Raw genomic sequence first — 26,956 nt, forward strand, 5'->3', positions numbered from 1 at the left:
CTTTCTGTTCCCTTATTAGGAGTTGGGTTCATTTATGATGTTAAGAAATAAGAAATGATCTTGGCACATTATTCATTCTTCCTATTTTTTTGTTGAAACCACAGCATCTTCTGGTTTCATTAGTTCGCACCTCCAGTGCTCTCCAGAGACAGTGGGTTTTAACTATTTAGCGATTCCCTCAAACCCACTGAGCAAATCAATTAATAGAAAATAGTGGGTTAGTTGAATTTGCTTTCTTCCTCTAGAGGTCCACTCTAATAGTCTCAGAGAGCTTGATGGATAAGTGGAATACTTAGTGTGACCTCTTTGGATTGATTCCTCTTACAGAATATAGGAATTCTTGCAATGAGTTCAAAAACCCAGAATTATAATCATTCCACTGTGATGTATGGCACAATGAACACAACAGCAAGAGCATACACAGTGGAGGCTGGGATAAAGATTACCATGGAAACCCCATCACTAATTCCACCGGGCTTGATGTGTGAAATGTACATGACAAATATTGAGAGCCGATGGTGAACAGAAAAAGGACATTTTGCAAGAGACTGTCTTTAGAGCCTGGTTTGTGCCTCAGGGATGTAAATCTCAATGCTATCTGCACGCTCTGTGGCCGAGTTCTGTCGAAAGGATGCCGCTCGCTTGGCGGCCATTAGCCGCTTCCTCGCCTCCTGTCGCTGTCTATCAGGAAGGTCAAGAGACTTTTCTCGCAAGATAGGGATTTTTCCTTTTGGTGGCTTCTTTGGTACTGGAGGCGGAATCTTCTTTTCCTCCTAAGTAATTATTAAATTAAACATTAATATTAAATAGAAAAAACACATCAAAGTAAGATGACTGCCTCTTTTTTAATGCCGGATCCCCCAGTAAACGCCATCCCACCCTGCCAGCTTAATTCTGTCCTTTGACAATAAAAGGAAAACAGTCCCAGGGCATCTGTGCTACTCTAAACAATACAGCCAGTTCTATAAGGTAGAGCCACTATGATAGGCAGATGTGAAATTAGATTCAGATGAAGCTGGTTATGTTTCTTGTCTAGTTTAAAACCTTTGCCACCTCCCTATTTACCTTTTCCGCTAGGACATGGGTCCCATCCCAGTTCAGGTGGAGCCTATCCCATTAGTACAGCTCTTTCCTGTCCCAGAACTGGTGCCAGTGTCCCATGAAAAGGAACGCCTCTTTCCCACACAAACCCTTTAGCCATGTGTTAATTCTCCTGATCTGTCTGCTTCTATGCTAATTTGCACATGGCTTGGACAATAATCCAAAGATTATTACCCTCGATGTCCTGCTTTTTAATTTAGAGCCTAACTCCTGATACTGTTTCAGCAGGACCTCCTCCCTGTTCCTACCTATGTTGTTTGTTCTAGCATGGACCACCCCCTCCCTTTCCAAGTTCCTCTCCATCTGCCATGAGATATCCCTTACCCTGGCATCAGGTAGGCAACACACCCTTCGGAATTCTCGTTATTGGCTGCAGAGGACGCTATCTATCCCCCTCATTATAGAGTCCCCTATCACTCCCACAGTTCAATTCTGCTCTCCCCACCTTGGACAGCCTTCTGAGTCATGGTCCCTTGTTCTGAATTGTGGTTGTCCTCCCTGCATTCTTTCTCCTTCTCCTCACAGGTAGCAAGTACATTGTACTTGTTGGACAGGACCAGTGTCTGTTTGACCTCCTTCTTAACCTCTTCTAAATGCCCGCAACCTGGCACACCTCCCTTTCCTGAACCTGTGTTTTCCTCTGGGGTGTGACTTCTGGATACTTCAGAATATACCATGGTGTGCTGATCTGTACAATATGTGGATGGCTGAGTAGCTTTTGCCTGAGAAACAGTAACTTAAAAAAAATTCATTCTTGGGATGTGGGCATCGCTGGCGAAGCCAGCATTTATTGCTCATTCCTAATTGCCCTTTAGAAGGTGGTGGTAAGCCGCTTTCTTGAATCTTTGCAATCCATGTGGTGAAGGTACTCCCACAGTGATATTAGGGAGGGAATTTCAGGATTTTGGCCCAGCGGTGATGAAGGAACGGTGATATATTTCCGTCAGGATAGTGTGTAACATGGAGGGGAACTTGCAAGTGGTGGTGTTCCTATGCGTCTGCTGCCCTTGTCCTTCTAGGTGGTAAAGGTCGCGGGTTTGGGAGGTGCTGTCAAAGAAACTGTGACAAATTGCTGCAGTGCATCTTGGAGTTGGTACACACTGCAGCCATTGTGTGCTGATGGTGGAGGGAGTGAATGTTTAAGGTGGTGGATGGGGTGCCGATCAAATGGGCTGCTTTGTCCTGGATGTTGTCGCGCTTCTTGAGTGTTGTTGGAGATGCACTCATCCGGGCAAGTGGAGAGTATTCCATCACACTCCTGACTTGTGCTTTGTAGATGGTGGAAAGGCTTTGGGGAGTCAGGCAGTGAGTCACTTGCCGCAGAATACCTGCTCTTGTAGCCACAGTATTTATGTGGCTGGTCCAGTTAAATTTCTGGTCAATGGTGACCCTCAGGATGTTAATGGTGGGGGTTTCTGTGATGGTAATGCCATTGAATATCAAGGGGCAGTGGTTAGACTCTTGCCTGTTGGAGATAGTCATTGCCTGACACTTGTGTGGTGTGTATATTACTTGCCACTTATCAGCCCAAGCCTGAATGTCGTCCAGATCTTGCTGCATGCGGGCATGGACTACTTCATTATCTAACTACATTTCACAATGGAGAAGGTTTAAATTTTAGATTATTTAGAGTTGCATTATATTCACCGTGTAAAACAATGAACTATGGAATAATCCACCAGACAGGTGGACATTGTAGATTTATATACTTCGAGTCACTATATTTTGTTAAATCTCAATGGTTTGCAATTCAGAAGTGAGGAAGCGATGCTTCAGTTGGTCAGACCCCATCTGGAGGACTGCATTCACCGAACCTCAGGAAATAAGTTTTGGCCTGGGAGATGCTACAACGCAGAATGATGTGGGCTTTAAAGGGTTAAATGAAGAGGGTAGGTTGCAAAGTTTGACTTGTATTCCCTTTAGTTTCGAAGGTTGAGAGGTGATCTAACTGAGGTACATAAAATGATAAAGAGATTCAATAAGGTGGATACAGAGAAACTGGGGCCGAAATCCAGGGTCTGTATAAGGCCAGTTACCGCCATTTTGTGGTGGCCATGCGGTGGAATCGAGTGACTGTCGCGTTGTGGTCCATTGGCGAACCAAAATCCCCTTAGGGATTTTTTGTGCAATCCCCGATTCCACCCCACTGCTGCCTACTGCCCCAAGCACGACATCAAAGTGCTCACCACCGATCTCCTGCACCTCCATCCCTCTCCCCGCAAAATGTACCTAAATGAATTCACGATCCGCCCGGCGGTGCCCCTGACAGCTTTTTCTGTCGGTGCACCTTGTTTCTTGGGTGTGAGCCACGGCAGCGCGGCGGCCTTTCAAGGGGAGGGCGCACTGCCGCAGCCGCCATGTTTTATTTTGCTGGCCGACTTCCCTGCTGGACAATTACGGCCCCGGGTTTGGCCGGGCTGTCAACAGGCAGCCTGGCACCCCCTCCTGGGTGTTAAGCTGCTGGCCCGGCCGAAACCCTCCCTGGTGGCCCAGTGACCGAAAGTAGAAAATCGTTGCTTCTCTCCCCTTTAAATGAGGGGAGAGACGCGGTGACCCACACGCGCACTGACATCACCACCGCTCTGCCGCTGAGAGACTCCGTCCCGCCCCCACTTCCACCCCTCACCATCACTGACTGCCGCACTTCCACCCCATTATGACCGACTTCCGGTCCGCTCCAAAATAATTGCCAAAGAGGTGAAAATGGATCAAGAGTCCGCCTCGTCGGACCAGACGGTAAAAACATCTAAAAAGAGGTAGGTGCACCAGCTTTCTGGCGGGCCTGAATTTCAGCCCCATTATGTTCTCTAGTGGGGGAAACCAGAACATGAGGGAATGAGCTTAAAATTAGAGCTAGTATATTTTGGTGTGAAATCAGGAACAATTTTTTTACATAAAAGGTAATGGAAATCTGAAATCCGCTCTCCTAAAAGTCTGTGTAATCTGGGTCAATTGAAAATGTCAAGCCTGAGATTGATGCATTTTTTGTTGGCAGGGGTATCAAGGGATGTGCAACAAAGGTGGGTTAATGGATTTGAGGTTCAGATCAGCCATGGTCGAATTGAATAGCAGAACATGTTCTAGGAGTGAATGGCCTACTGCTGGCTTATGTTCCAATGAGTTGCATGTTACTTAAAATCTGATTCTGCGGTCCTGTGTTGGATGGCGATCAACTGTTTTTGCACTGGTTGTATTATTGTAGACACAATTTATTGTATTAGCTCATTTTCCTACCATCAATCCTGTAAGATCCTCTGAAAGATTCTTTATACCATTATGGAACAAATCTTGAAAAATCCAATCACGCATCTTGCAAATCCTGCAACAGTTTTGCTCTATTTTATTGCATGAAAAAAGATTTTCGAAGAACATGGCAAACTTTGAGAGGATATATTTCAGGAAGAACATCCCATAAGAACAAAAGAATTAGGAGCAGGAGTTGGCCATTTGGCCCTTCGAGCCTGCTCCGCCATTCGATAAGATCAGGGCTGAATTTTTTTACCTCAACTCCACTTTCCTGCACCATCCCCATATCCCTTGATTCCCTTTATATCCAAAAATCTATCGATCTCTGTCTTGACTCAACGGCTGAACCTCCACAGCCCTCTGGGGTAGAGAAGATTCACTCTGAAGATTCACTCCCCGCTGAGTAAGAAATGTCTCCTCATCTCAGTCCTAAATGGCCGACCCCTTATTCTGAGACTGTGATCCCTGGTTCTAGACTCCTCAGCCAGAGGAAACATCCTCCCTGCATCTACCCTGTCAAGCCCTGTATGAATTTTGTATGTTTCAATGAGATCACTTCTAAACTCTAGGGAACTTTACATTTCTGGGTAAAAGCAATATTAATTTTATTGCCTACATTTTAACTCACTGCCCCATTTCACGCTACCTGTTTTTCAAGTGACTCAATAGGTTTCCAATCATTTGCCTTCAACTGATGCAGTTCATCAAACTTCATGCTGACATCTTCAATCGAAAGCTGCAGGAGATCCCAAAATCCCGCTAGATCCTGGGAGGTAGGCCTTGGCATCGCACTGGGATCCTAGCAGGTACCAAAGCAATGCATTAACAGTTCATATCAGATACATTAACAAATAAATTAAATCTCTCAAATTGCTGAACAACAGGTTTTACACGATGCAGATATTTAAATACTTTCGCTGTTTATCTCATTGCATACTCGTGAGTCAGAACTCATTATACATGTGCCAAAATACTGGAAACCTTTTTGGCTTAACATTAATCTTTGATACGAGAGAGCAAAGAAATGCTGGGCAACCTGAAGAGACATAGCAACAATTTTAGTTATGTTAATTTTGAAAAGGTTTCTGTTGTTCAATATTACTTTGCTCTTTCTATTGCACAGTAACTGAAGTATTTCTCATTTACGAGAGCTCGGCAGCTTTGACTTTGAAATATCAATACATCAACGCTTTCACAATATAGAACTGAAACATTACAATATCATTTTTATCTCTGTACATCAGAGTGCCTCATGGAGGAGCTCAATAATTAAACAGAAATGTTGAAAAATAAGCTGCAATGATTTTAAATTGCTTTTAATCTGAACAATTGCTTTTAATTTTGGCCTCCTGAAGATAAATTGAGATGATTTTTTAAAATTAAGCTAAACTATTTATGTGGCAATGTTTTGGTGGAAATTATTTTTAACACTCTCACATAATCTTGTTATGATCTTGACTTTTGTGTGGTGTTTTAAAATCTGAAGGATGAAGGGAGAATGAGCATTGGATTTTTGCAGTGAGAGGCTATCCCTCTCTGGCACTATTAAAGTAATAGCAATTGCAAGGCATTGTGCCAGAAATCAAGTTACTAAGTCACTTAAGCAGGCAAAGGGGGAGAAATTCGGGAGCTTCCTGTTTGGAGCACTAACTTTGGGAAACTGGGAATCATTAGAGTCAGCTTTTAAAACATTCGGTGTTTGCGCTCCAGGAAGGAAGTGGAGAGCTAAAATCAAGCGCTGCACTTCCTTCCTGGAGCTCGATGGGAAGCAGATGAGGCGATGGTTGTGCAGCGCTGCAAAATGGGCCGTGCATCGTTGCCACGTTCTGACGCTCCTTCACTCTCTTGAAGGCAAGGGCTATCGCTGCAGGCTCTGCATTGGGACCAGTGAGGTGGTCCCCGACGGCAGCCACAATCCGGCCCGAGGCACTGCAGCAGAGTGCCGGGCTGATCGATCGCTGCCAAAGAGGAATGAAAACAATTGAAAAACAGCATTGTAGAAATTTTTGTACTTACCTCGGCCACCTTGCCTTTAACCTTCGCCCCTGAAACACCCGGCCTCCTGAACAATGCCTCCTGCAGCTGTCGGTGTTTTCACCTGCTGATGCTGCAGGGGACGCAACCGAAGTTCAGGTCCGGGGGCGCCACCAGGGCAATGCGCAGGGCATTGATATCATGATATCCGGGCGAAGGAGATCGGGGTGCAATGTCTTACCATCGCTGCTAATCTCCCGCCGAAGTTAGCGGGAGTCAATCACCTCGGTTGGTGAGTGCTTATCGCTCCGTTGGGCCCTCCCGCCGGAGGTGATAACGGGAGGTGCTAAAGAGGCCAATTTCTAGGCCTGTGGCCTAAGGCCTACATATTGGATCGAGCCTGAATCGGGGTGAGATCTGGGTGCTGCACACACTGCACGTGACTAATGAGGATGGTGGTAAGATCATGGGAAATTGATCCACAAGCTGCAGGCTCTATTTACAAACCCAGAAGCAGCTGAGTGTTCCGGAGAAGCACAATGATCAGCCAGCTTAGATACCGGCCGAGGTGGCAAACAGAGTCTGGAAGGGGGGAACCACTGGTTTGGCTGCCAAGTGCCTAAGAATACGGTGCATGCTATATTCAGTTGCTAACAAATTCTGCAAAAGGGGCCTGAAACAGGGGTTAGGGGTTAGGCCCACTATTTGTATATGCAGTGAGCCTGATGCCTGTTTCAGGTGCAGGCCCTGTACACCTATGCAGGAGCCTATACCAATATGCCGAGCGATGCACTTCTGGCGTGGCATATGTGCACCGCCGATTGCTGGCCATATTGGATGCTTAGGCGCCAATGGATTTCTAGACCTTTATATCGCTGGGCAATTCCTGTTAACTTTTTTTATTATAAATTCTGATGTCCACATTTATAATGGAAACTAGCTATGCAAAACTCATTAGGATGTAATTGGTCACTGCATAAATCTGGATATAATAGTTTATAATGGAATTACAAACACAAGAACTGAATGCATGACTTTAAAATGGGGACTGCACATGTTCTGGTTTAATATCACTCACCCGCTAGTCCCACTTCACCTGAAGACTAAACCTAGCCGTGACTTCTTGTGCGCAACACCACGGGAGATCGACTAGTAATATATTAAAAATCTGACATCTGACTGCGCTTCCTGGCAGCTTTCCCATTATAACTTCCAATGGCCACATGGAAACTGCCAATGTAATCTTGTCATGATGTAATTACTCCAGTGAGTGGTAGTTTCGTGGCACCACTGCCTAGAGGGTGACATGTTTACATAGGCAGTTGCCATTATAAATGCAAATACAGAAATTTCTAGTGGAAATATAAAAATAACGACAGAATGTATAACTTTAAAATAGGCTTTGAATTACATCTGCATGCCCAGTCCAGTATCCCCTGCCCTCTACCCTGCTTTACCTGAAGGGTGAAACTGGTCTTGACTCCCCTGGTGAAGCACTATGTGAGATTAACTTCATTTACATTACCATTTTTTAAACAATCTAAACCTGAAGTAAGGCGTTACAGTTGACTGGTGCAAATGTTTATCCCTGATTTTTTTTAAGGAGTTGAGGCTTCCTCATACAAATGTCGTTTGATTGACACCCTGCCAAAAGTCACAGGTAAATGAGTTCTGGAAAACTCAAATCTATTTGTTAGTTATCAAAAGTCCACTGTACAAAACCAATCAGAAACCTGGCCCCTGATTATGCAGCCAATTGGTAAGCACGTTTTTGCATTGGAAAATGGGCTCTAAACCCAGGTACATATTATAAATAAACTTTGAACTCATATCTGGGTAAATGCACCATATAGGGTGACAGAAACCCAAAGGTCTCATATCTGTGGTGACTTCGCTGACCTCAGATTGAGACACTGTGGGACAGATGGAGGTCGGAGGTCATGCCCAGGAGTCGTCAGGCCCAGGAGGAGTCGGAGGTTGGAGGTCGTGCCCAGGAGGAGTCGGCCGAGCCCAGGAGTCGTCGGGCCAAGGAGGAGCCAGGGCCAGGAGGAGTCGGAGGTCGGAGGTCCGGGCCAGGAGAAGTCAGAGGTCGAATGTCTACAGAGCCTGGTCTGCCCTCAAGACTTCCATAATTAGCACCTGTGAAGAGATGTTAGGTCACTCGAACAAGACTGGTTTGACGAGAATGACCAGGAGATCCAGGAGCTAGTATTATGCCGCAAGCGCAAGGCATTCTTGGATTGGAAGCAGCAGCACAACTTGAGGGCAAGAAAGCAGTTCTACAGACATCTGAAGGCTGAGGTCCTTCAGAAAACCCACGACCTAAAGAACTGATGATAGATGGAGAAAGCTCAGGAAATCCAGCAGTTCGCCAACAATCACAACGTGCAAGGATTCTTCAGCGCAGTCAAGACGACCTGCAGCCCAAGCACCCAAGGCCCTACCCTACTGCAGGTTAAGAACAGAGTGGTGCTCATCAAGGAAAAAGAGGCAGTCAGTGCCCGATGGAAGGAGCACTTCAAGGATGTCCTTAATCGAGACTCTCAACGTAAGTGTCCTCGACTCCATCCCACAGCATGCACCTGCCACCATCTCAGCACAACTCCAGCCCGGCACAAGGTTGGAAAGGTCATTCGACAACTGAAGAACAAGTCAGCAGGAGCAGAAGGAATCCCTGCCGAAGCAGTAAAACATGGCAGAGAAGCACTACTGGCGCAGATCCATGACCTCTTCTCTTTTATATGGAAGGAGGAGGTCATGCCAGGAGATCTCAGAGATGCTGTTCGTGACCATCTTCAAGAAAGGTGACAAGACCGATTGCGGTAACTACAGAGGAATCTCCCTGCTCTCGATCACCAGGAAAGTCATTGCAAGAATCCTCCACAATCGTCTTCTCCCTGTGGCTGAAGAGCTCCTCCCAGAGTCACAATGCGGATTCCGCCCACTAAGGGGCAGAATGCACATGATCTTCACCGTGCGGCAGATACAAGAGAAATGCAGGGAACAGCACCAACCCTTGTACATGGCCTTCTTTGACCTTACAAAAGCCTTCGAAACTGTCAACCATGAAGGATTATGGAGCGTCCTCCTCAGATTCGGCTGCCCTCAAAAGTTTGTCACCATCCTCCGCCTGCTTCATGATGACATGGAAGCCGTGATCCTGACCAACGGATCCACCACAGACCCAATCCACATCCGGACCGGGGTCAAGCAAGGCTGTGTCATCGCAGCAGCACTCTTCTCGGTCTTCCTTGCTGCAATACTTCATCTCACCCTTGGCAAGCACCCCGCTGGAGTGGAGCTAAATTACAGGACAAATGGGAATCTATTCAACCTCCGCCGCCTCCAGGCCAGATCAAAGGTTGTTCCATCCTCCATCATCAAATTACAGTACGCAGACTACGCTTGCCTACTGCTGTACGGTGCATAACCTGCCCCCATCACATAGCACTGCCCCCTGGTTATTAAAATCCACGACGAGGCCTTGGACAAAGTGGACCATTTTCCAAACCTGACATGAGACTCCCAAAACAAGCGCTCTACTCGGAGCTCCGGCACGGCAAGCGAACCCCAGGTGGGCAGAGGAAACGCTTCAAGGACACCCTCAAAGCCTCCTTGAAAAAATGTAACATCCCCACCTGGGAATCCCTGGCTCAAGACCGCTCAAACTGGAGGAAAATCGTCCGGGAAGGCGTTGAACACCTCGGGTTTCTTTGCCAAGAGCAAGCTGAAGCCCAACATAGACAGTGGAAGGAGTGCACGGCAACCCAGGCCCCTCACCCACCCGTTCCTACCACCGTCTGCCTCATCTGTGACAGAGGCTGTAGGTTCCGCATTGGATTTTTCAGTCACCTGAGAATTCATTTTTAGTGTGGAAGCAAGTCATCCTCGACTCCGAGAGACTGCCTATGATGATGATAATGATGGGACAGATGGGATAGACCCTAGAATTTCAGTGAGGAAATTGTCGAGGTTATGGGTCATGATTTTTAGAAGCACCACAGCTACAGCAACTACACTGGAGGACTGCAGGATACTGAATATCTGTCAGATATTCAAAATATGGAGTGAGACATCAACTCATGTGGGAATTATAGACCGGTTAAGCCTGACGTATGTAGTAAGCAAAATCAATGTTCATCTCGAGAGCCTAGAGATCATAAGGAGTGGTCAGTGCGGATTAAAACCAAAAAACATTTCCCCACAAATCTACTGAAATTCTTAGATCAAAAATATTGACAACATTTACTTGGATTTTCAAAAAGTACTTGATAAAGTTTCGTGTGTCAGACATTAAAAAAGATGAAGGCTCAGGAAATGAGTGCCTAGATTGAAAGTGCTTGCCGAGAGGGTGCAGGCGGTTTCCAGTTAGAGAGAAGGAACAGGTGACGTTCGAAAGGGTCTGTTCTTTTCATACTATTAGCAAAAATATGGAGAAGAGCATTTATACGATATAGTAACACTTGCTGACAACACCAAGCCACATTTTAAGGTGATAGAAGCTGCTGAGAAAAACAGTCATAGAGCAGCAGCATGAGTGCTCAACGTGAGAGAGTTCAACGTCCAGGACTGAGGAAGGGAGCAAGACCAAATCCTCATGAACCCTTGCCCCTTCCACAAGTAAAGCTTGAAGTGGCACGAGACCAAGAGGCCTGGATTACAAAAGAGGCTGTGGGACTGGGTGCAGATAACAAGAAGACAGAAAGAGCAGTCAGCAACCCCTAACCGTCAATTGCGAGCTGGATGATACATCATAGAAATGTAGCTCGTGGGTTCAACACATCTTGCAGCAGGAGGCCAGGCATTGCCATCTCAGCATCAGGAGAACTTGGCGAGGTTTTCAGAGCAGTGGAAATGCGGCCAAGCTCCAATGAGCTTTGGTGCAACAGACAATCGAACTGTGGACCACTAAAGGGAACAGTTGCTGTCAGTGATAACAAGCGGCTGTAAATGGACCAACTTTACTGCGCTGTTGCATTAAATGCCTGATGGTGGTAAGTTGAAGTTATTTTCAGACAAAAGGTTCCACTACAGGAAAGATTTACCTCATGGTGCCATTGGGAGATAAAACTCAGAAGGTCAGGCAAGTGAAGAACTGATGCTGGAGTAGATTGTGGGTGTGTGGCGCAGGTGCAAAGAGATGCTTAGCACTAGACACAATGAAAGGCAATAACCTTGGCAGTGTTCAATGTGTTATGCAGCGAACTAACACAACAGCTGGAATATTTAGATGGTCAGCTGATTCTTTTAGCCATAAGATGCAACAGTTGGTAGGATATTCAATAATACTATCAGGGAGCTGTGGGAAACAGGATATCTACAAACAAAAAGAGAAAAGGCTGGAAATACTGAGCAGGTCAGGCAGCATTTGTGGAGAAACAGAAGTCAGGTGTTTGACATTTTCAGTGCTCCACCATCTATAGTATTTTGCTTTTTGTTTATACAATATCTGAAGACCTGTGAACATTCACAGCAGGGGCCATTAAGATGCCACAGCAGAAGTGTATAAGCTGATTGTTTTTGAATAACTGTGAGAAGGGATTCAGAAAGGTTGGTGTCATGTATGTATGCTTGGGGTTACTAGCCACCAGGTGACGCGACTGTTCGAGGTCATTGGGCTGTACGCACGTGTGTGCGGCCCATGTATAAAAACTAAGCCATCATGTAATGTAATCACTTTAGGCCCTAATAAAGCAGAGTCAGGTTTGTACCTGTGTTAGTTTACAATATTCAGTCTATCGAGTTATTACATACATAACATTTGGCGACGAGTTAACTTAAGAACCTTCGCATGCAAAAATGGGCACAATTAGAATTCTAGAGAGATTTGTGGAGGGAGAGGACTGGGCAGATTTTGTAGCTCGCCTGGACCAGTACTTCATGGCCAACAAAATGGAAGAACCCACTGACGCAGTTAGGCGCAGGGCGGCCTTCCTCACAGTTTGCGGTCCAAAAATCTATGGACTCATAAAGAATCTTCTCTCGCCTACAAGTCTAACGGACAAGGACTATGAGGAATTGTGTGCTCTGCTACGTGACCATCTCAAACCAGAAGGCGGCATCATCATCTTACGATATCGATTCTACAAGCATGTTCGTTCTGACGGCCAGGATGTGTCGGAATTCGTTGCCGACCTAAGACGTCTAGCTGGACCATGTAAGTTCGAAAACGCATTTGGAGACATGCTGCGGGACTTCTTTATAATCGGCATCAACCACGAGGTGATCCTGCGTAAGCTACTGGCGGCGGAGATGTTGGATATGAGCAAGGCCATCACGTTTGCCCAGGCATGCATGACGACGGACAAAAACGTAAAGCAGATATCATTGGAAAATCGGAACTCTGCAAGTACTGTAAATGAGATTGTATCGTCGTTTGGCAGAGCTGTGTATGGCAGGGCCTACTCGACTGCGTATGCGAAACCTGTAGCTGCCAAAAGTCCGTCAATGGGAATGAATCTGATTTCACCGTGCTGGCGTTGTGGGGGCAATCATCGGCTTCATCAGTGTCGGTTTAAAGAGTACATTTGTAATGGCTGTTCGAGACTGGGGCATCTCCAGCGCATGTGTCTGCAACTGAACAAACGTGCTGCGCAGATCCGGATATGCAATTCGAGATACCAGAGGCGGAAGTGTATGGATTGTATTCGTTCCTAACAAAGAGCCAACCGATAATGATCAAGTGAAACTTGACGGTGTGCCGGTACCGATATAATTGGACACGGGTGCGAGTCAATCAATAATGTGCCAGAGGACTTTCGATAGGCTGTGGGATACTAAGGCTGTGAGGCCTAAGCTGAGTCCAGTCAATGCCAAGTTGCGTACGTATATAAAAGAACTCATAACGGTGATTGGCATTGCAGTAGTCAAGGTGTCATATGATGGTGCGGATTTACCATTATAGATTGTTCCAGACAATGGTCCAACGCTGTTCGGCAGGAATTGGCTAGAAAAAATCAAATGGAATTGGAATGATATCAAAGCATTGTTGTTGGAGGATGATACTCCATGTGCTCAAGTGCTGAGCAAGTTCCCCTCGCTGTTTGAACCAGGCATCGGCAATTTCACGGGAGCCAAGGTGCAGATCCACGTAGACTTGGATGAAAGACCCGTCCATCATAAAGCTCGGGCGGTTCCGTACATGATGAGGGAGGTGGTTGAAATTGAACTGGACAGACTCCAGCGTGAAGGGCTCATATCACCGGTTAAATTCAACGAATGGGCCAGCCCCCATTGTTCCTGTGTTGAAGAGTGATGGCACTGTCAGGATTTGTGGAGACTACAAGGTTACGAGCAACTGAGTTTCGAAACAGGATCAATACCCGTTACCGAAGACTGATGACCTGTTTGCAACGCTAGCCGGAGGGAAGTCATTCACTCAATCTGAACAACATGGAAGAGGTTTTACATCGTCTGGACAAAGTGGGACTCAGACTGAAACGTTCGAAGTGCGTCTTCATGGCACCGGAAATCAAATTCCTGGGGAAGAAAATTGTTGCCGACGGCATCAGGCCTACGGACTTGAAAACCAAGGCCATCAAAAATGCACCCAAACCTCAGAATGTGACGGAGCAGCGTTCATTCCTTGGTCTACTCAACTACTTCAGTAATTTCCAACCTAGATTGAGCACTTCATTAGAGCCACTGCACATGCTGCTAAGAAAAGGCGACAACTGGGTTTGGGGGTGCATCTCACGATAGAGCTTTTGAGAAAGCTACTAATCTGCTTTGCTCTAACAAGCTGCTGGTACATTATAATCCATGTAAGTGTCTAGTATTGGCCTGTGATGCTTCGTCATATGGAGTTGGTTGCGTGCTCCAACAAGCTAATTAGTCGGGTAAACTACAACCTGTTGTGTATGCTTCTAAAAGTTTGTCAAAGACGGAACGAGCCTACAGCATGGTAGAAAAAGAAGCATTAGCCTGTGTGTATGGGGTTAAAAAGATGCATCAGTACCTGTTTGGTCTTCGGTTTGAACTGGAAACAGATCACAAGCCACTCATTTCATTGTGTTCAGAAAACAAAGGTATCAATACCAATGCATTGTCCCGCATCCAGAGATGGGTGCTGACATTATCTGTCTATGATTATGTCATTCGCCATAGACCTGGCACCGAGAATTGTATCGAAACACTGAGCCGTCTACCGTTGCCCATACCAGAGATGGAGACACCACAACCTGCAGACCTACTGTTAGTTATGGATGCTTTTGAAAGTGAAGGAACCCCTGTCACGGCTCAACAAGTTAAGACCTGGACCAGCCAGGACCGGATATTATCGGTTGTGAAACGTTGTGTCCTGAGTGGTGATTGGTCTGCCATAGCCAAGCAAATGGGTGATGAGACCAAACCATACAACCGTCGCAAAGAAGAACTATCCACTCAGTCAGATTGTTTACTGTGGGGTAATCATGTTGTTAGGCAGAGAGAAATTTGTATCTGATCTACATAGCACCCCTCCCGATATTGTCATGATGAAAGCCATTGCCAGGTCTCATGTATGGTGACCTGGAATTGACTCTAATCTGGAATCATATGTGCATCAGTGCAACACTTGCATGCAACGAAGTAAAGCACCAGCGGAATCGCCGCTGAGTCTGTGGTCGTGGCCATCTAAACCATGGTCCAGGATCCACATCGACTTTACAGGTTCCTTCCTGGGAAAGATGTTTTTAGTTGTGGTGGATGCATATTCCATGTGGATAGAGTGTATAATCATGTCATCCAGTACATCCACAGCTACCATTGACAGCATTCGGGTTATGTTTGCCACTCATGATCTGCCCGATATCGTTGCTATAGTATATGAATAAAGAGTCTGACCAGATACTGTGAGCTCAAAATAAAGTGTGACCTATGTCTTTTATTGTAGGTCTCCAGAGTGCCTCTCCAACCTGTGAGGCCTCCTGAAGTACAGGTGCTCCCAAGGGATTGTGGGATCCCTTGGGACTCCAGGGGATGAGCCCTCTGGTGGTTACACAAGGTATTTACAGGTTTACATATATAACAACACTCCCCCCAAAGTCAATAGTGTAACTATTTACAAGGTGAGTCGATCTGGGGCCTTTCTTTCCCTGGTTGATCGTCTCGGTGCAAATGCTGGCTTTGGTGAGTCATTTGTTGGGCCCTGGCTGTGCTGCTGTGCAGTTGGCCTTGCTGGGCTGTCTGGTGTGGTGAGTCCTGCTGGGCTGCTGTGTGTGATGCTTCGTGGTGTGTCGGTTGCCATTGGTGTTCATGTTAGGGGGTCAAAAAAGGTAGGGTCTAATGTGGGTTGCTTTGGATAGTCCGTGAATCTGAGCTTGGTTTGGTCCAAGTGTTTCCTGTCGATGAGTCCATTTAAAAGTTTGACCTGAAACACTCTACTCCCCTCTTTGGCCACAACAGTGCTGGGAAGCCACTTGGGACCTTGTCCATAGTTCAACACAAATACAGGATCATTCATTTCAATTTTGCGTGACACATTTGTGCAATCATGATATGTACTTTATTGAAGCCGCCTACTCTCTACCTGTTCGTGTAGATCACGGTGGACTAATGAGAGCCTTATCTTAAGTGTCCTTTTCATGAGCAGCTCAGCAGGTGGAATCCCAGTGAGCGAGTGAGGTCTCGTGCGGTAGCTAAGCAGGACTAGGGATCGGCGAGTCTGCAGTGAGCCTTCAGTTACCCTCTTGATTGTTTGCACTGCGCTCTCTGCCTGAGCATTGGATGCAAATTTGAATGGGGCAGATGTAACATGTTTGATTCCATTGCAGGTCATGAACTCTTTGAACTCGGCACTGGTGAAACATGGCCTGTTGTCGCTCACAAGGACATCAGGCAGGCAGTGCGTGGCAAACATGGCCTGTTGGCTTTCAGTAGTGGCAGCGGACGTGCTTGTTGACATTATCTCACATTCAATCCATTTGGGGTACGCATCTATAACCACTGGGAACATTTTACCCAAGAACGGGCCTGCATAGTCAACATGGCCCCTGGACCACGGTTTGGAGGGCCAGGACCATAAACTTAGTGGCACCTCCCTGGGTGCATTGCTTAACTGTGAACATGTGTTACATTTGTGCACGCAGGACGCTTAGTCCGCATCGATACCGGGCCACCAAACGTGGGATCTGGCTATCACTTTCATCATTACAATGCCTGGGTGGGTACTGTGGAGGTCACTAATGAAAGTGTCCCTGCCCTTTTTGGGTACCACTACCCGATTACCCCACAGAAGGCGGTCTGTCTGTATAGACATTTCATCTTTGTGCGGCTTTATCTCTTCCTGGGATACTGGACCAGCTCCTGTGAAGCACACAGTTTTTTTACTAAGGACAATAAGGGGTCCTGGCTCGTCCAGGTTCTAAGCTGTTGGGTGGTAACGGGTGATTGCGCACCCTCGAATGCTTACAGTACCATGACTAAATCTGTGGGCTGTGCCATTTCCACCCTCGTGGTGGGCAATGGCAGCCTACTGAGAGCATCAGCACAGTTTTCTGTACCTGGCCTGTGGCGGATGGCGTAGTTGTATGCGGACAACGCGAGCGCCCATCTCTGGATGTGGGCCGATGCATTCGTATTTATCCCCTCACTTTCAGAAAAGAGGGTTATCAGTGGCTTATGGTCAGTTTCCAATTCAAATTTGAGCCCAAACAGATATTGATGCATTTTCTTTACCCCATAAACAGACGCTAACGTTTCTTTTTCAATCATGTTGTAGGCCCTCTCAGCCTTAGACAGATTTCTGGATGCATAAGCAACCAGTTGCAATTTCCCAAATTCATTAGCTTGTTGCAATACACATCCGACACCGTATGACGACGCATCACATGCTAGTACCAAACGCTTACATGGATCATACAACACAAGCAATTTGTTTGAGCATAACAGTTTTCTAGCTTTTACAAAGGCATTTTCTTGGCTTTTATCCCATACCCATTCATCTCCTTTACGAAGTAAGGCGTGCAGTGGTTCTAACAGTGTGCTGAGACCCGGTAAGAAGTTACCAAAGTAGTTCAGGAGTCCTAGAAACGACCGCAGCTCTGTCATGTTCTGTGGCCTTGGTGCGTTGTCGATTGCCTCCGTCTTCGAATCGGTGGGCCTGATGCCGTCCGCCATGATTCTTCTCCCCAGGAACTCCACCTCAGGTACCAGGAAACGCACTTTGATCATTTTACCTGAGCCGCACACGGTTGAGCTGACTAAGAACCTCCTCCAGGTTTTGCAGATGCTCGACCATATAACCAAGATGTCGTCCTCGAAGACCACCGTGCGCGGGACCGACTTCAGTAAGCTTTCCATGTTTCTCTGGAATATCGCCACGGCTGATCGAATCCCAAACGGGCATCTTGTAAATGAAGAGACCTTTGTGAGTGTTGATGCAAGTGAGGCCCTTCAATGATTCCTCCAGCTCCTGCGTCATGTAGGTCGAGGTCAAGTCCAGCTTCGCGAACGTCTTTCTTCCCGCCAGCATTGCAAAAAGGTCATCCGCAAAAAGGTATTGATCCTGCAGGGAGAAACGATTGATAGTTACTTTGTAATCACCACAGATTATGACGTTGCCATCTCCCTTGAGGACTGGAACAATTGGACTGGCCCAATTGTTGAATTCGATCGGCGAAATGATGCCCTCTTGTTGCAGCCGGTCCAGCTTGATCTCCACCCCCTCTCTCATCATGTAAGGTACTGCTCTCGCCCCCGGAATTAGATGGATCTGCACTTTTGCTCCTTGGAACTTCCCAATGCCTGGTTCGAACAGCGTGGGGAACTTGTTTAAGACCTGGGCACATGAAGTGTCGTCGACAGGCGAGAGAGCTCGGACGTCGTCCCAGTTCCAGCGTATCTTTCCCAGCCAGCTCCTGCCGAGCAGCGTGAGACCATCGCCTGGTACCACCCAGAGTGGTAACTTGTGCACCGCTCCATTGTAGGAGACCTTTACAGTAGCACTGCTGATTATGGGAATCAGTTCCTTTGTGTAAGTTCTCAGTTTAGTACGAATGGGAGTCAGGACGGGCCTTGAGGCCTTGCTGTACCACAATTTTTCGAAAGTCTTTTTGCGCATAATGGACTGGCTCGTGCCCGTGTCCAGCTCCATTGATACCGTGAGTCCATTTAATTCAACCTTCAGCATTATCGGGGGACACTTTTTGGTAAATGTGTGCACCCCATATACCTCTGGTTTGTCGTGATCTACCGTGGATCTGTCCTCCTCTGCAACATGGTGGTTTGCAGGATTAGCAGGGTTTGCAGTTCACCTGCACATACGTTGGAGATGACCCATTGTTCCACAGCGCTTGCAAAAGTATCCTTTGAAGTGGCATGAATGGAAACGATGATCACCCCCACAGCACCAACAAGGTGTTTCTGGCCTTGCATTCATCACCCTTGATGGTGGACTCTGAGTCATCTGCGAACGTGCAGCTGCAGGCATGTGAGTCCTGCCCTGTACGCTGCGTTTCGAAAACATTACCTTTGTTCACAGTACTAGTAGCAGCACTTGTGTGCTGAGAGATTTGCTTGGTATTGTCACTGGTGGCAATGAACGTCTGGGCTATCGCTATGGCTTTACTCAAGGTTGGGTTCTCTACAGTCAAAAGTTTGCGAAGTATCACTTCATGGCCAATGCAAAGTACAAAGAAGTCCCTGAGCATGTGCTCCAAATGTCCTTCAAATTCGCAATGTCCTGCAAGGCGTTTTAGCTCGGCGACATAGCTCGCCACTTCCTGGCCTTCAGACCTTTTGTACGTGTAGAACCGGTACCTCGCCATCAGAACGCTTTCCTTCAGGTTCAGATGCTCCCAGACCAGTGTGCACAAATTATCGTATGATTTCTCTGTGAGTTTCGCTGGAGCAAGCAGATTTTTCATGAGGCCATACGTTGGTGCCCTGCAAACGGTGAGGAGACTCGCCCTTCGTTTGGCAGCGTTCGCTTCTCCTTCCAGCTCGTTGGCCACCAAGTATTGGTCGAATCGCTCCACGAAGGTTTCCCAATCATCTCCCTCCGAAAATTTCTCCAGGATGCCCACTATTCTCTGCATCATTGGGTTCATCAACTGTAACTTGTCGCCAATTGTAGTATATGAATAAAGAGTCTGTAAGCTCAAAATAAAGTGTGACAGTCTTTTATTACAGGTCTCCAGAGTGCCTCTCCAGCCTGTGAGGCCTCCTTAAATACAGGTGCTCCCAAGGGATTGTGGGATCCCTTGGGACTCCAGGGGATGAGCCCTCTTGTGGTTACACAAGGTATTTACAGGTTTACATATAGAACAACTGTAAGCAACAACGGACCTTGCTTCACTAGTCTGGAGTTTCAAGAGTTCATGAAACTCAATGGTATCAAACATGTGAGGTCAGCACCATTCAAACCCGCATCTAATGGTCAAGCAGAGCGTGCTGTCCAAACCATCAAGCAGAGTATGAAATGTGTAACTCAAGGTTCACTGCAGACTCGCTTGTCATGCATATTGCTTAGTTACAGGACAAGATCCCACATGCTTACCGGGGTCCTCCCCTGCTGAACTATTGATGGAGAAGTCTCAAGACCAAGCTCTCTCTTGTCCACCCTGACTTGAACGATCATGTTGAATACAGACGTTAAAGTCAGCAGTGGTATCATGATCGCGCTGCTGTGTCATGTGACATTTCTGTTAATGATCCCGTGTATGTACTAAATTATGGTCAAGGTCCCAAGTGGATCGCCAGTACTGTTATGGTCAAGGAGGGTAACAGAGTGTTTATTGTTAAGCTCAAGAATGGGCAGACATGCAGGAAACATGTTGATCAGATAAAGCTGCGGCACACGGATGAACCGGAACAGCCTGAAGAAGACACAATCAGTGACCAACCAACCTACCCTCAGTCATCAGAGGACTCCGCTGTCATCAATGAATCTGGACTTTCAATCCCTGACATGGTCAATGAATCTGGACTTTCAATCCCTGACATGGTCATTGCCACTCCCATCAGATCGGTTACCCAGCCCCCAGTCATAACAGACTCAGAACGCTCGCCCAAGGCTGGAGTTGAACTGAGATGATCAACTTGGGAGTGAAAAGCCCGGACCGTCTCAATTTATAAAAAGACTGTTACTCATATCTTAAAGGGGGATAGTGTCATGTATGCTTGGGGTTACTAGCCACAAGGTGGCACCATTGACAGAGGTCATTGGGCTGTACGCACATGTGTGCGGCCCAGGTATAAAAGGCAAGCCATCATGTAATGTAATCACTTTGGGCCCGAATAAAGCAGAGCCAGGTTTGTACCTGTGTTAGTTCACAGTATTCAGTCTATCGAGTTATTACATACATAACAGTTGGACTCACAAGGAAACAAGCTCTGAATCCAGTGAGAAAGACTCTTCACAATGAATTTTCTGAGGACTGGGTAATGTTGCAGTCAGACAAAGAGGAAGAGTTAATTGATTTGCCCTGGTAAATGAAAGATGCTGATTACATATTCTGTATTTTTTTGTTTTTATATTTTCTGTTCTGACCTATTGTTGTTGATATGACAGTAAGGTAACAGTTTAGTTAGCCTGCAAGTATAAATCATATGGGCTAGAAATTTGGGTTCTAGCGATTTCGCCTGTTTTTTGGCGATAATTGCGGTGTAATTCTTTTTTTTACTGACGGGGTACCGTTATCGCCAGACCTAGCAAAATTCACCAAACGGTGACCAGTGATAGCGATAGCAATAAGTCTGGCATTGCACAAGTGAACTTGTGTGTCAAAAATTTGCAATAAAAAAAAGGACCTTCTGCGCTTGCGTGAATATTTTTCTTTCCAATATTTTCTTTTCTTCTTCCTGTCCTTCTGGTCAGCCGTCAGGGAGTGCCTGTACATACGCAGTACACCCAGGGCTGAATCAGCCATTTTCAGATAGCAGGCATGATGGAAGAAGGAGATGGGAACAGGCAGAGAGCGAAAAAATTCAGTAATGAGCCGAACGAGGCCCTTATCACAGTGGTGGAGAAGAGATGGGAAGATTTAAATAGGAGGGGTGCAAGTAAACCCCTTCCAGCATTTCTTACGTGTCTTTGGACCAACATTTCTGAGCAGGTGTCTTTTGTGGATGACATCAGAAGGACCCACACTCAGTGCCGCAAGAGGTTCAATGACCATTGCAGCGTCGTCAGAGTAAGTAATATTTTTATTGATGCACTCCTTCGTTACTTAAATTATAAATCTGACACATGTTGGTATAGGTAGGCTTAGTGCTGCATCTTATTTGTCATGAATGATCGTTGCACATTATTAAGACGGCTTTCTGAGATCGTAAAAGATGTTTCTGCACTTCAATGTCTTCCTCATGAACCATGTGCAACTTCCAGGGCAATTAAACAGAGGACTGTATTAAATGCACACAGTATGGTATAAGTGCTTTGATGGCTATCTGTGTGTGCCACAAGAGCAGAAAGGCCCTCTGGTAACCATTCCTGTTGTCTTTTTTGCAGGAAAAGTTGTCCCACAACCACCGAAATCAATGACAGACAGGCAGCGGTCCACCCAGAACAATACTTCTGACATACCCGAGAGTGTGGCTGGTCTGATCGTTGCCCCAGGGAGGTCAACTGCCCGTAGGGGTGTTGAGCCCCTGTTCAAAAGTGAGGGTAAGTCTGGCAAAATCCCCGGGCTGGGTTGGGGCAATGTGATGTAGTGTGTGTGGACTAGGGTTGGGGCAATGTGATGTAGTGTCTCTGGACCAGGGTTGGGGCAATGTAATGTAGTGTGTGTGGACTAGGGTTGGAGCAATGTGATGTAGTGTCTGTGGACTAGGGTTGGGGCAATGTGATGCAGTGTTTGTGGACTAGGGTTGGGGCAATGTGATGCAGTGAGTGTGGACTAGGGTTGGGGCAATGTGATGCAGTGTGTGTGGACTAGGGTTGGGGCAATGTGATTTAGTGTCTGTGGACTAGGGTTGGGGCAATGTGATGTAGTGTGTGTGGACTAGGGTTGGGGCAATGTGATGCAGTGTCTGTGGACTAGGATTGGGGCAATGTGATGCAGTGTCTGTGGACTAGGGTTGGGGCAATGTGATGCAATGTCTGTGGACTAGGGTTGGGGCAATGTGATGTAGTGTGTGTGGACTAGGGGTTGGGCAATGTGATTTAGTGTCTGTGGACTAGGGTTGGGGCAATGTAATGTAGTGTGTGGACTAGGGTTGGGGCAATGTGATGCAGTGTGTGTGGACTAGGGTTGGGGCAATGTGATGCAGTGTCTGTGGACTAGGATTGGGGCAATGTGATGCAGTGTCTGTGGACTAGGGTTGGGGCAATGTGATGCAATGTCTGTGGACTAGGGTTGGGGCAATGTGATGTAGTGTGTGTGGACTAGGGGTTGGGCAATGTGATTTAGTGTCTGTGGACTAGGGTTGGGGCAATGTAATGTAGTGTGTGGACTAGGGTTGGGGCAATGTGATGCAGTGTGTGTGGACTAGGGTTGGGGCAATGTGATGCAGTGTCTGTGGACTAGGATTGGGGCAATGTGATGCAGTGTCTGTGGACTAGGGTTTGGGCAATGTGATGCAATGTCTGTGGACTAGGGTTGGGGCAATGTGATGTAGTGTGTGTGGACTAGGGGTTGGGCAATGTGATTTAGTGTCTGTGGACTAGGGTTGGGGCAATGTAATGTAGTGTGTGGACTAGGGTTGGGGCAATGTGATGTAGTGTCTGTGGACTAGGGTTGGGGCAATGTGATATAGTGTCTGTGGACTAGGGTTGGGGCAATGTGATATAGTGTCTTTGAACTAGAGTTGGGGCAATGTGATGTAGTGTCTGTGGACTTTGATTGTGGCAATGTGATTTAGTGTCTGTGAACTAGGGTTGGGACAATGTAATGTAGTATGTGTGGACTAGAGTTGGGGCAATGTAATGTGGTGTGTGTGGAATACGGTTGGGGCAATGTGATGTCGTGTGTGAGGACTCGGGTTGGGGCAATGTGATGTAGTGTGTGTGGACTAGGGTTGGGGTAATGTGATGTAGTGTCTGTGGACTCAGATTGGGGCAATGTAATGTATTGTGTGTGGACTAGGGTTGGGGCAATGTGATGTAGTGTGTGTGGACTAGGGTTGGGGCAATGTAATGTAGTGTGTGAGGACTAGGGTTGGGACAATGTGATGCAGTGTGTGTGGACTAGGGTTGGGACAATGTGATGTACGTGATAAAAATGCTTAAAAAAATCGGGCGGGCAATAACTTTTAACGCTGACACAAAACCACTGCCGAAATTTTCACCCGGGCGCAAAAGGTTATGCGACTCGTTTAACACCCAAAAAAATATTGCTTCGCGCTGGCGGAAAAACGATCGTAAACCTGCCGAGCTCTTAACCCCAGATGTTGATCATACTGTGTTTTTTGGATTTTACCAATGATAATTAAGCATTTTACAACTATGTGTTCCACTTGCTACATTCTGCATTTGGATACTCATCACCAACTGTCAGTTTATTTTCTTGTGCCATAGTTCCTCTTGCAATTTCTCATGAATATATTGTAATGTTAAGGTATGGTGCAGTACAAATTGCATTGAAAACATGCCAGTAAAATATTTGCAGATTTATAATATTGTGCAGTAGTATGTATGGTACATATCATGTCTGAAAGTTAGGTAGAGTTCATTTTATAAACCTTTCCTGTCTAACACACCTTTCCAACCAAACAGTTGTAGATTTACTTGGAAGGCTACAAAAGTGAATAGTGGTTAGACATCTTTTAAGGGTGGTTAAAACTCAAAAATCAAGTGAGCACCAATAGTTTGGTCTTCTAGAATATAGCGCCACCTAGGTTGTCCTGCCTTCGTGAGATCAAGGCTGAGAAGTATTCCAGAGGGAATGTTCCATTAGCGTCGGAGTATTGCTGGCCTGAATGCATCTATGTTAGTGCTGCTGTTGTTGGATGACGAGTAAAATTACACCCCAAGTAATGAACCCACTTGTATTTGTGGTGACAATAACAAACAATGATTTTATTTGTATAAAAACCTAAGTTCAGAGTAATGATATTGATCCGAGGTCCAATACTCAATCAGTTTTTATTATTGTATTGTATTGTACTTATTAGTGAAATGATACCTGCCCTCCTATATGCTTCAGAGACATGGACTATGTACAGCAGGCACCTCAAAGCACTGGAGAAGTATCACCAACCTTGCCTCTGCAAGATTCTGCAAATCCATTGGCCAGATAGGCGCACCAACATCAGTGTTCTCACTCAGGCAAACATCCCCAGCATCAAAGCATTGACCACGCTCGATCAGTTCTGATGGATGGGCCACGTTGTCCGCATGCCCGATACTAGACTCCCAAAACAAGCGCTCTATTCAGAGCTCCGACAGGGCAAGCGAGTCCCAGGTGGGCAGAGGAAACGCTTCAAGGACACCTTCAAAGCCTCCTTGAAAAAGTGAAACATCCCCACTGACATCTGGGAATCCTTGGCTCAAGACTGCTCAAAGTGGAGAAGAAGCATCCGGGAAGGCGCCGAACACTTCGAGTCTCTTTACTGGGAGCAAGCGGAAGTCAAGTACAAACAGCGGAAGGAGCGCTCGACAACCCAAGCACCCCACCCATCCGTCCCTTCAACCACCATCTGCCCCACCAGTGACAGAGGCTGCAGGTCCCGCATTGGACTCAGTCACTTGAGAACTCATATTAGTGTGGAAGCAAGTCATCCTCGACTTCGAGCGACTGCTTAAGAAGAAGATAATGGTTGATGGGTGTATTTGTGACTGGAAGAATGTTTCAAGTGAGGTTCTGCAGGGCTCAGTATTAGGCTTTTGTGGTATACATCAATGATCGAGACTTGAATATAGGGGGTATGATTAAAAGGTTTGCAGATGGTACTAAAATCAATGAAGAAGAAAGCTGCGGACTGCAGGAAGATATCAATCGGTCACGTGGGCAGAACAGTGGTAAATGGAATTTAATCCAGAGAAGTGTGAGGTAATGCATTTGGGGAGGGCTAACAAGGCAAGGGAATACACATTAAATGATAGGATACTGAGAGGTGTAGAGGAACAAAGGGACCTTGGATAGGCTGGGGTTGTTTTCTTTGGAACAGAGGAGGCTGAAGGGAAACCTCATAGAGGTGTATAAAATTATGAGGGGGTCTAGATATAGTGGATAGAAAGGGCCTATTTCCCTTAGCAGAGGGATCAACAACCAGGAGGCATAAATTTAAAGTAATTGGTAGAAGGTTTAGAGGGGATTTGAGGGGAAATTTCTTCACGCAGAAGGTTGTGGAAGTCACTGGCTGAAAGGGTGGTAGAGGCAGAAACCCTCACCACATTTAAAAATTACTTGGATGTGCACTTAAAGTGCTGTAACCTGCAGGGTTACGGACCTAGAGCTCGAAAGTGGGATTAGGCAGGATAGCCTCTTATTGGCTAGCACGGACACGATGGGCTGAAATAGTCTCCTTCCATGCTGTAAACTTCTATGATTCTATGATGAAGTGATTTGTTGGGTATTTTCATGCGCACAATTTCTGGAGCTGATTGTGTGATGCTATATCCGGAATTGTTAAATTTAAAAAATGAATACAAAAATCATTAAAATTCAGATAAATCAGGACACGTGGGAACCAAGTGTCTGCGGCCTTCTGATCCTGATGCAAGAACCAGGATTAGCCTCTGGCTATCTCTATTGATGAATTTCTGGAGACAAGGGGAGGTTCTCTATATTTACTATATAGAGCCTGCTGACACAGTGAATCACTTTCGGGTTAAGGGTGTTGAGTTTGATGGTACTATAGACCCTATTACAGTAATCACACCTTGATTTGAGATGAAGAATGTATAAAATATAAGCAGACGCTGCAAACAATGATATAAAAATTTGATACAATAACAATCTGATATTCATACCTTGCAACTTTGATGTATGGAAAAGAAACAAAAAAATACCTACCAGATTCTGCTGACAAAGCCAGTAAAACTGTTGGAATTTCTGAGACATCAGAAGCTGAGCACTGCCCACTGCACTCCGAATTTTCCCTAAAGCTGAGGATAGGTAAGGATAAAAGACAATGTATTACCATTGAACTTTGTTGGGTTTCAATTCTTTTTTCTTGTCTCATGAGATAGAGTATCAGTGACTTTTCACTTCTTCATTGTCATGGAGAATCACCTTAATTCTATGCTTTATAATGCTGTAGGGTACAGTAGCATAGCGGTTATGTTATTAGTAATCCGGAGGTCTGGACTAATGATCCGGAGATGTGAGTTAAAATCCCACCACGGCAGCTGGGCAATTTAAATTCAGTTAATGAAATAAATCTGGAATCAAAAAGCTAGTTTCATCAGAAATTGTGACCATGAAACTACCAGATTGTCATAAAAACCCTTCAGGGAAGAAAATCTGCCGTCCTTACCTGGTCTGGCCTATATGTGACTCCAGACTCACAGCAATGTGGTTGACTCTTAACTGCCCTCTGAAATGGCCTACCTCATGGTGAAGGTACTGTGGGAGTAGTACCTTCACCACGAGGGCTGCAGCGGTTCAAGAAGGTGACTCACCACCACCTTCTCAAGGTATCTTGAGAATAAATGCTGGCCTTGCCAGCAGCCCCCACATCCCGTGAACAAATAAATAAAATAAAACATTCACAGAAAACGATTTGTAATAAGAGCACAGCCTAGCATTACAAGGTATATCATTTATTTAAA

At 46.1% G+C, this 26,956-nt stretch overlaps 1 protein-coding gene across 1 annotated transcript in view; it reads right to left on the bottom strand.

Annotated features, from left to right (window-relative positions):
• Nucleotides 1–554: 554 nt before the first annotated feature.
• The window catches only part of dlgap2a (discs, large (Drosophila) homolog-associated protein 2a), a 205,584-nt gene continuing 179,182 nt past the window's right edge, over nt 555–26,956 (bottom strand). The window contains 3 exon segments of the mRNA XM_070884350.1: nt 555–773; nt 4,994–5,146; nt 26,199–26,290. Of these exon segments, the coding sequence (XP_070740451.1) occupies nt 555–773; nt 4,994–5,146; nt 26,199–26,290 (464 nt within the window).

The sequence above is a fragment of the Pristiophorus japonicus genome, chromosome 7 (genome assembly GCF_044704955.1).
Source record: "Pristiophorus japonicus isolate sPriJap1 chromosome 7, sPriJap1.hap1, whole genome shotgun sequence".
In the NCBI taxonomy this organism is placed as follows: domain Eukaryota; kingdom Metazoa; phylum Chordata; class Chondrichthyes; family Pristiophoridae; genus Pristiophorus; species Pristiophorus japonicus.